Raw genomic sequence first — 10,959 nt, 5'->3', positions numbered from 1 at the left:
ATAGATGTTAAAAGGCAATGTAAGTTGGCCAATTCTATTTCTACACCTCTATGGAAATACTTGGCAGCTTGCAATACCTAAGTGTGTAGGATACTTTGCAAGAGAGGATAAGAAAAAAGTTTTTCAGAACTTACTTTACAACATGTCTCCCTGAAGCCTTCCCATTGTTCTAAAATTTTTCAAAAATATTTTATTTCATTTTTTATTTGGCATGCAGCTCAGACTCATAGTGATCCTCCTGTCTCAGCCTCCCCAGTGCTGGGATTACAGGTGTGCACCACCACACCTGGTTTCAGGGTCGGCACAGTGTACGCAGGGTTCAGGGCCAGTATGGCGTGTGGTGCCAGGGATCGAACCCAGGTCCTTGCTCTTGCTAGGCAGGCACTTAGACTGCTGAGCTATCTCCCTGACCCCAGCCTTCTCATCTTGAAGAGAAAAATATTTATATTCTGATTTGGGAAGTTGTAAGCAACCCTACTTTGCCTTTTTTTCTCCCTTCCTGAAAAAAATTAGCGTATAAATTGGACCTGTGATGTTATAAAAAAGAACCGGCTTGTTATGTTCATCTGGGTTCCCCAGCTTTGTACCAGGCCAGGCTGTGGTTGATCTGGGGGCACCCTCACTTGTGGGGTGCTGGTGGGTGGTCCTTGGCTGTCTCTCCTGGCCAGATGGCTCACCTAGGAGCAGGAGGGCTCCATGCAGCTCCATGAGCCCGTGGTGTGGTGTGGTGTGTGGTGTGGTGTGGTGTGGTGTGGTGTGCGGTGTGTGGTGTGTGGTGTGGCAGCCATCTTGTTACCTTTTATTCTTTTTGCCCGATCATGAGAACAGGTAGGCAGCCACCAAGGCAGGCACATTTCTGCTATCATGTTTTTAAAAACCAGTTACTTGGGGAGAGAATGTATTTTAATCATCGTTGAACTTACTTGAGAAAGGTCCATTTTCCTTCATCAGGTTCCAGAAAAATTAGGACTTGTTCTTTTTCTTGAATCATAAGCTCATGATTCATGTGTTTCCAATCCAGACAAAAGATTTTTGTTTTGTTTTTTACTAACTTCAAGCTTTCAGCCTAACTATAGAATCTAGATAAATAAAAGCACAGTAAAACAAAAACCATAACAAAAATATAATTGTAGGAAAATATTTTAAAAATAATAGTAATCACACTGTCATTTGAGTCCTTATTACACATGAAGTATACACAAAGCCGTATACTAAATGCCTTAGCCTGGTGGGCTAGGCATTGTTGTTATGTTCATTATAAAGCCGGGAATTCCGGTAGTTAAGTTGCCGCTGGTGACAGCCGTAATCACAGTGGTAGAGCTTACGCCCAGGCTCCCCGGGCTCAGAGCGCAGGTCCTCAGCCCCTGCTGTGTGGATCCCTCGGCTCCAAGTTAGGCTGGCACGTGTTCCTGTGCGTGCCCAGCGTCTGGCACAACTTGGCCAACTTGCAGGGCCCTCTGTGTCTTCCTGTAATGCTCTCCATTCCTCTGAAGTGCCGCATCCTCCCACGTGATCCCTTAGCCCCCCGTGAAATGCTTAGCCCACAGGGTAGCTCTGCTGAGGACCGGCAGGACGAGCGTCAAGCGTCTACCCGACTTGGCCTGAGCGTGCGTGACCCAGCAGCCATCTGTAGAGATGATTATGTATCATATAGGAAGAGTTGGCGCACAACCAAAGATTGTGTTCTGCCATGATTTCTTCAAAGAAGCCCCAACAGCGTGATGAGTTCCTGTTGCATGGGTGCAGAGATGAAAGACAGGGTCCTCCCCGCGGAGTTTGCCTTCTGATGGGGCCGGATAATAAAACGAAAAGGAAGGAAGCTTAGGTCATGTTTGTTCACTAATGTGGATACCACCAAAGTAGATAAGCACTAGTATTGTTAACTAACTAGACCAAATCACAAAATGATTACTTTAATGTTCAGATCACCAATAAAAATAATTCTTACAGACTTTATAATTTTTTTCATATATTTTATTAAGACCGCTTTGCAAAGCTGTCAAGATGAATGATAGTCATTTTTATAGTGGCCTGATGAGATCTGACCTTGGTGCAAAGATCAGTTACCTCCGTGGGCGGCTGGGGTGCAGCGCCTGAGAGCCAGCAGGGTCCCTGGAGCCCCAGGTCGGTTCTAATTACACTCCAGCGTGCAGGTGTTACAGGCCGGAGCACGTTGCTGTGGACTGGCTCCTTTCCACCCTCATTCATATTTTGGAGCCTCGACCACTCGTGGGATGGCGTCAAGATGAAACCTTCGGCAGGGAGGAGGTTATGATGAAGTTGTGAGAAGGGGCCCTGAGAATGAGATTAGTGCCCTCCTAAGGAGAGACACCAGGCAGCTTGAGCTGCTCTGTCTGCTCTGTACCCCTGATTTCTCCCTTCATCACCCCCTGTCATGTGAGGACACTAAAAAGAGGTGGTCACCTGCAAGTCAGGGATAAGTCCTCCTGGATCCCGGCCACGCCAGTACCATTGTCTCAGATTTCCAGGCTTCAGGGCCAGGCGACGTGTTGTTTGCGAGATCCGATCTGTGACATCTCATCATGGCATTCCAGAAGAGCGTGTGCATGTCTGAGTAGAGAGCAGGAGTAGGCAGGGAGGCCTGAGATTCCAGACTCAGCTTCTAAGAGTGGGGGGCTGCCAGGGGGAGATCTCATGGCTTGGCACAGCGGGCTGTGGTATGGGGGTGTGCAGCGGCAAGAGACTTCGTAGCTTTCCGGTAGCTCGTACATTACTGGTCAGGCTGAGCTACCCAGAAAGCCTCAAAATAACAGGTTTGTTATGCTTTGCCCAGAGTCTACTTTCCTGAGAGGAACGTGGGGGGCCCATAAGCCTGGGCTCTCTGGCTTGTGAATGCATGGTCTTCTGTCTGTCAGACACCGATGCTGGCGATTTTAAAGTAAATGAAGACTGGTGTCCTGACGAGCTCACTTCCGTGAGTCGGATTCTTGTGGCTCACTGTGACCGTTTCCTGCAGATTACTTCTGTCAGTTATATTATTCTTGGCTGTGTTAATGAGATTTTACTAGAATTGAATGTTTCAAACACAGGTAGAATGCTATTACAGATCTTTTGGAAACAAGATTTTAAGGTGAAATGGTCAATTTTTTGTTCCAGTACTAGAGTCGAGCACAGGCCTTCACACTGAGCTACATCCCCAGCCCTTGTCATTGTTTGAGACAGGATCTCAGCTAAGTCACTAAGTTGGCCTTGATGCCTTCCAATTCATGATCCTCTTGCCTGCCTCAGCCTCCCAGAGAGCTGGAATTATGCCACCATGCCTGGCTGTTCATGAATTTGTTGTTTTATTTTATTTTATTTTTGAGCAGAATGTATTTATTGAGAGAAAGAAAGCTCCTATCTGAGAGAGGGACAGGAGGGGGGCCCCCGAGCAGGTTGTTCCCCCCATGAATTTTTTAATCTAATTCTCTAACAGTTTTATGATTGGGGTGGGACAGTTCTGCTTACAGCGGAAAGCACCTGCAAGACGACACCGGAAGAGCATGTTTCAAGAGCATGTTTCAGCCTGCAGCGCGGCTGGTCAGCCACCTGACCCTGCCAATTTTGTTCCCCTTTCAGGACTTTGATTTCCTTAGTGATAAAGTAGGATTGATAATAACCCATGTCATTCCTGTTTTATAAGCTGACTGGAAGGGAAAAATGAAGTAGTAAGAAAAACACTAAAAAATCAGAGACTAGATGAATGTGTGAGAAAGGGGTAGGTGTGACCCAGCCCACATGGCCTGGTGGTCTCCGGTGACCCCGAAGCTGGTACTTTGTCTTCCGTGATGTCACAGGAAAGGGGGCAGGAGAGGTGTGAACAAGGTTAGAACTAAAAAAAAATGACAGAAGTACATTTCCTGCCATCACACTGACCCGTGGACAGGTTCAGAGCAGAGGTGGACTGTGACAGTGCATAGGCTACTGTCCTTGAAAACTCCATCGCTTCAGCGGGGCTGCAGGCAGAGGAGGGTGTTAGTGTTGTGAGTAGAGACTGGATTGCACTGGATTGAGAGCCATAAGAGTTCAGGAAGGAGAGGGTGTTGCCCTTAAGCCCAGGTGGGCTCTGGGATGGGCAGGACTTCCCCGCAGGTGTCATGTATGGGACGATCCTAAGTCCCGCCACCTGGCTGCTCCAGAGCCCTGCAGGGTCACTGAGGCAGCCTGCACCCAGCCACTCTCTTCCGTGTCTGTGGCACTTCCTACTGTGCTCCTCTGGCTGGCCTGTTTGCTGTGTGTGTGGAGGTGCAGCCCCTGTCCAGCCAACAGGCCACAGGGGGAGCCCTGGCTCCCCACCATCCAGCACCCACACCTGCACTTCCTTGCCACTTTGCCCGACATGGCCTTGAGGCCATTCTGTTCTGTAACGCGTTGCTTCTAGGTAAGGCTTTTCTTTTGTGACCCAGGATATTGGGCAGGTGCTGAGTGGCATTTGCTTTTCTACTTGGCTCTCATCCTGGTCTTCTCAGTGATTTGTCAGTGTCTAAAGTGTTACTTGTCTTCTAAAGCCAGTGCAAACATACATCAGCTTGCTTAGTCCGAATGCACGCTGGTGTCCAGAAGTCTGACTGCTCTGATGCTGCCAGTCGTCTGCAGAGGGCTAGAAGGAGTAGGAGGGGGCACGGTGCTCTATCTCCAAGAGAGCACTGTAGAGCAAGGTGACAGGGACCTCCACCACCCACCAGTCAGCCCACTTTGCAACTCTTGTGCCACTTTTCTGTGAAATGAGAGTTGGGATGATGTTGTGGCTTCTTATACCTCTGGCTGCAGTGGTCAGCCTCCTACTTCGGTTGTTTTCAGTGTGAAAACCACACTGTAGACCTTACCTTTTCCCGCCCACTCTCACCACTCACCCCCATGCTTAGACTGCAAATGTTTCTCTGCTGAGAAGTCAGCGGTGTGCACGAAGCCACCCATGCAAACTTGTCCACGCTATGCCGAGACAGTCAAACCAGAGAGTAGGGACGTGATGTGTAATAGCAGCGCTAGGATCTATACGGACGCGCATCATTGAATGACCAGGTTTTGTTCCTGCGACTAGGTTGTTAGATAAATTAGTCACTAAATGAAGAAGTATACACAGTGTGTACATTACAAGATTCAAAAAGGAAATGGTCAAAGGAAACTCCAGCTTGGTGACTTTGCTTTTATTTGCATAACTTGTACGTGCAATCATGTAGTGCATAACAACATAAAACTACAGTTCTGCACAGTACGGTGCAATCAACGAAAATCAGTACTGTGTAATTATGCTGTACAAAAACTATGGCTTGTAAGTCCATGTGGTGGGTCATAAATCGAAACAGTATGCCTCGGTTGTAAGTCTGAATAGTTGTTAAAACAGGTAGGCTGTTAAAGGAGGGACATCTGCATAGAGACTTTTGTTTCTTTAGAGCCAGGACCCCTGAGTGGAGGTTGGGCCCATCAAATCTCAGGCTCTTCTCCATGTACCCAGAGCCCAGGCAGAATCTACCAGATATGGTTGCTCTTGGTAAAATACTTGATCTGGTAGAGCGATTGCCTACACATTTGCTGTGTCTCTCAGGTTTCCTTTATAGGGTTATCTGAAGCAGTTAGGAGCACTCTGAGAAAAGCCCACTTCACATATGCCCAAGCCATGAATTCCACCAGCTGAGCCAGAGGGCGACCCATACCCACTGGCTGCCACGTGACCGCACAGTAAATCACCACTGTTTGTACAAGCCTCTCACTTTACATCCACTACTGGAAAAGTAAATACCAGTCCCCAAGATAAAGTTCACAAGCAAATATGGCAGGATTAGGTAGGATGATAAAGGCCAGCAGTCCTGGAAAGCCACCACCTCTGTCTGACTGCAGGCATCACCTTCTCCATTGCTAATCCAGGAAGCCTCGCTGCTCAGGAAAACACTGGCATTCCTCGCTGAAGTGTGCTGTCTTCTAGAAGTGTAAATGACACAGGGCAGCATTTTGATGGTCCCAGTTGTGACCTCTGAAAATTTGTCTGTTGAGGTCCCCACCTGTAGAACCTCAGCCGTACAACCAGGTGTGACTGCCTGTATTTGGAGACAGAATCTTTAAAGAGGTGGTTAAGTTGAAGAAAGTTCTTTAGGCCGGACCCTCGTCCAGTATGACTGATGTACTTAGGAGAAGATTAGGACGCAGACAGACACAGAGGGATGGCTGATGACTCAGGGCGCAGACAGCTACCTGCAAACCAAGGAGGGAGGCCAACCCGGCAGCACCTTGGTCTTGGACTTGTCGCCCTCAAAATTGTGAGGTGATACATTTCTGTTATCTGGCTACTTATTTTTGATACTGGGAATTGAACTCACGACCTCACACTTGCCAGGCAGGCGCTGTGCCCCTGAGCTATTTCCCCGGCAGATTTATGTTTAAACACAGAGTCTGTGGTATTTTATCGCAGCCCCAGAAAATGAATGCGGTCAGTAGACCTGGCCTTCTGCCCGGTTAGGTTCCTTTCCTCGGCCCTTGACAAGGGAAACCCAGCTTTCGCCTGGGTGCATCTGGTGATGTGGAACCTGCAGCCTCACAAGGCAGCTAAGATTTTGTGTCACTTGGGACTGTCAGTCAGAGTGACCAAGAAGGTAAAGCAGTTTAAATGAAACAGGAATATGTTGTCTAAGGAAGACATCTATAAATAGCCTTAGGTCTAGATGATGCCTGGGTCCTGCTGGTGCTGTCTCCCTGGGGGGGGGGGGGGAGTGCTGACCCAGCTATGCAGGGGGTCTTGTGGAGCTCCAGAGTCGCTTCAACTTCCTGGTGCGACTGTAAGGCCCTTCTGCAGCAGAATAGCTGCTAGTGGGGTGTGTGTGTATATGCACGCATGTGCGCACGCTCACACACACATTTGATTTTTACCAAATTGGAAAATCTAACAAAACAGCATATTGTGTCTTTTATGTCATTGGAGTCTGTTAATCAAGGTTCTGTTTAGTTTTGAATGTCCTCAGTTACCTACCTGGAAGCACACACAATCTAAAGCAAAATAGCCAGTGAATTAAAAGTAGATAGATAAACTAAGGGAACAGTGAAAAAATGTAGCCAGAAACCAACACAAGGCCCCTGCTGATGGTAATTGTAATCTTAGCTTATCAGTCACTTATGGAGGAAAGAACTGAGGGCAGCAAAAGAATGATTTAAGACCAGCAGAAACCCACATGTTACGTTTATATTTGCTGTTCAGGACAGAGGGTAGAGAGGTCTCTAAGCTGCCTAATCTGGTTTGAAATTGCAGTCTTCCCCCTCCCCCTCCTGAGGACCTAGGGGTTACAGCTTGCATCTAGATGTACCCGCAGAGCTTCATATGGTCAGAGGTGGAGATTTTAAGAGGTGGCCCAATCTGTGTGTGATGCTGGGGCCAAGGCAGTGATGCGGTGTAAGGGTGTCCCTCCCTGGGTGTGGCTGGCACTGGAGAACATGGTCAGGCTGCCCATGTGTACTTACAGGGATAAGCAGAGGGGCTTCTGCGTGTGAAAGCAGGAGGTCTTGGTAGGAGATGGATCTGAGTGAGACCAGGAGGAGGAGGAAGACGTCAAGATGCGGCTCCAGGTGGCCTGATGGGTCCTTCGGGCACTCGTAGGGGCTGGAGCATAGGAAGCTAGGTGGAGTGTTAGGCCAGATAGGCTGCAGGCAAAGCCATTCTGCAACCTAGTCTTGTTTATCTCACCAGCTATGGTTTACTCTCCCCACTGCATCACAAATACTTTCTGATATGAAGCAAACAAGTGCTTTCCTTAAGTCTATCTCTACAGACTATCATTTTCTTTTGGCAGAAAAAAAATGATTATAGCAACATTAATTACTTCTCATGCCTTTAAAAAGAACCAGGCAACTCTGATTTATCTACATGTAGCTTCCCAGCAGAAACAAGAGGTGGGAATAGTCCTGAATATTAACTTAGCTGGGATGTTGCATCATTTTTAAGGCAAAAAAGAAACCTAGATAATGACCCCATTGGGTCCACACTCATGCTTTGTTTCTTGCATGTTTACAGTTGTGTGAAATGCAGGGCTGGACCTTTGTTCATTCTCTGAGACTGAGAACAAGTATATGAATAGTTTTTAGAATGTGTCTGGACTGGAAAAATCCACTGTACCTTTTATGGGTCCTTAGATTATGACCTTCTATCTTTCAGACACCTACACTGGCTACAGATGCATGACGTTTAATGGTTAACCTTGGCTCACGTTGTTCCCGCTTGTAGAAATGCTTTCTCACCTCTTTCTTTGGCTCTTCTGATCCCGGTATCCTGAGAGTTGGTGAAGGCCAGTCCTTTTAGCCTTTGTGTTTGCACCACTCATGTCTCTTAGCCAATGTTATTTAGCTTACTTGCTCCTGTGTCTTCCTCCCTACTGGGCTGTAAGTTCCTTACAGGCAAGGAGAATTTCCTTTTCCTTTTCAGTTCTATGGGTCCTGCACAGTATATAGTGTCTTATGATAGCTCAGTAAATGTTTATTGAGGAAATTAATGTTCATTGTAGCTTTGTATGTCTGTAAGGAGGCGTTCAGGTGTATTATAGTTGGCTAAACTTAGAAAAGTGGGACCTGATAGCTTGTCTACACTGTGTTAAGAATTTCAGAATGACTTCACAATTAATTGTATCTATTTCTTGTACACTGTTAAAAAAAATTCAATTTTATTATAATTATCAGGCAACATGCACTGCCAATGCTATGTCTGGCCTAAGGGCCAAGTTTAGCTAGATGGCTGTTTTTATATTGCCCACAAACTAAGAATCATTTCTACATTTAAAATGGTTGGAAAAAAAATCACAAGAATAAGATTTTATGACACATGAAAATTACACAAAATGTAAATTTCATAGAATTCAAGTTTTTGTGGCATGCAGCCGTGAGGCTCACCCATTTACATTTTGTCTCTGGTTTCTTTTACGAACCATAGCAGGGTCGGATGGCTGTGACAGACGGTGTAGCCCTTAAACTGTTGCCTTCATAGCCCCTTGCAGAAGACACTTGCTGGTGCTGCAAGTGGGCTAAGTAGAGGTTGGCCACAGAGCGAGTAGGCAACTTACAGAAGAAGATTAAGGAGCTTGTGGAACTTGTTCTGTGTCTTTTTTTTTTTTTTTTTTCTTAGTGTATTTTGCATTTTAATTTTCTTCCCTAGCAGTAGGAAGTTGATGGGTCAGGAATAAGTTTACTCAACAAAATGAAGAGTAAAACATAATTTTTTTCATCCAACATGTTTGAAAGCTATGCTGGCCACAGAACTGGACACCTAGGGCTTTTTGATACTTCAGTAAGGACCACCCAAGTCTCTTGTAATCTCTGTCATTTGTCTCTTCCTTGTCCCACAGCCATTTTTGGTCTCTTTCCCATATTTAGGATTAATGCCACCTTAGTGGCTGAGAACATTTCTTTTCCTTGGTTTAAAGTTGGAAAAATAGAACAAACAACATTTATATGACTTAGTTTAATATAAAAATATAATAGAGCAAAATTAGGAGAATGCTACTGTCATGTTGGTTGATTTCTTTTACCTTCTGGTGTTCATGTTTGGATTCGAAAAACATGAAGGTTAAGAAAATGAGCCCAAACATGGAAGACAGTTGAGAAAGAGAAACCCTGCCACCAGTGGTTTGTGCAGGGAGCGGCAGCCGTGTGCTTCCGAACCAACCCGCCTTTCCAGTTCAGAGTGCAGGATTGTATCCATAGGTGTGGAGCAGCTCTTCCGGCCCTCGCTTATCCTGCTTGTACTTAGACTTTCGGTGGTAATGATATTGGGAGTAGGGAGAATCAAGATGAATACATATGTATTAGTTTCCTAAGCACACAATATCATGGATTTCTTAAAAACAGTAAACATGTATCAGCTGAACAGATAGAAAAAGTGTTTTATTTCTAAATGTTTCCTGATTTATCATTAGGTGGTAGTTTTCAATGAACTGGAGTGTCTCCTTGTCAAGCTGTGTCGTGTCCCCGGTACTACCAGTGAGGCTACATTTGTGCTTATACCTTCTAGATTTTGTCCCATCTGTCCCCCATCATCAGGAAGTGGCTACTCCCCCAGGCCTGTCTACCCTACAGTCACCTGGAAGGAAGCCAGTACTGGCATTCTAGGTGGCAGTGTGCCCAGACTGTCTTTAAAAAAAAAGTATTATCTCGCTACTAGTTAAGTTTCAGGAAGGGTGACATTTGCTTTTATTTTGGGAAAGACAGGAGGCAGATATATTAGAAGCTGTCATCTTCTTCAGAAATTAGTGATTATACTGGCTTGTCCTTTCGCTTTCCTTCTCCTGAGTTTGGGGCTGATGGATGGTCTGAGGAGGGGAAGGACGGTAAGTGATACTTGGATGGTTTGTACTTCCACTGTCATCTGGATTTATGTTCCTTTCCTGTTTTAGGGTTCTGTACATCGGCCTGGCCTGCAATACAGCTCGCTATATTTATATTTCCTACCTGGAAAACGCCTGGACCGTGCTCCCGATGGAGGTGCTGCAAGGTGAGCTGCCGGGGCCGCGGGGCTTCCTCAACACACTCCATCTGTGTCAGAGGCCTCAACAGGGTTCTGCAAAGGAAGGGCGGGCCTCCTGTGCCGCGACTGTGAAGTGGTTGTCAAGGAAGAGGTGACGTCAAGGGTGCTGGTTCTTCAGTCACCTACAGTGCTGTTCCATGTTGAGCCGAGCAGGCAGGATTTGACCCACACCCTTGGGATTATGCAAAGAAAGAACCCTAGATAAACTCTGTGTATGGTCATAAGCGCAGGCTTCCAAAGGTGGTTTTAGAAAAGAGTTTATGTTTTAAAGGTTTTGGTTTTTCATTTTTTAAGTTAACTATAGTTACTTTGAAAATATTATTGTTATAATTGTTTTACCCCTGGTTCTTTTTATCACAGCTGGTGGTTTCTAACTAGAGCTTTATAGTCATCTGTCTATTTTCTATGAACCTTCTAAATCTTGGCTCAAGTACCCTGACCCAAGTTCTTTCCCTTGTTTGTTC

General features: G+C 46.1%; 1 protein-coding gene across 2 annotated transcripts in view; it reads left to right on the top strand.

The window, feature by feature from the left end:
• The window catches only part of Mfsd6 (major facilitator superfamily domain containing 6), a 60,619-nt gene that overhangs the window by 31,176 nt on the left and 18,484 nt on the right, over positions 1-10,959 (top strand). For both annotated transcript variants that reach the window (XM_023712294.1, XM_023712293.1), the window contains exon 3: positions 10,365-10,462. In XM_023712294.1, coding sequence (XP_023568062.1) covers positions 10,365-10,462 — 98 coding nt within the window. The remainder of the gene's footprint in view (positions 1-10,364; positions 10,463-10,959) is intronic.

The sequence above is a fragment of the Octodon degus genome, unplaced genomic scaffold (assembly GCF_000260255.1).
Source record: "Octodon degus isolate 3935 unplaced genomic scaffold, OctDeg1.0 scaffold00025, whole genome shotgun sequence".
Taxonomy (NCBI): domain Eukaryota; kingdom Metazoa; phylum Chordata; class Mammalia; order Rodentia; family Octodontidae; genus Octodon; species Octodon degus.
The sequence above is the reverse complement of the archived record's forward strand: the minus strand, read 5'-3'. Positions and strand labels throughout refer to the sequence as shown.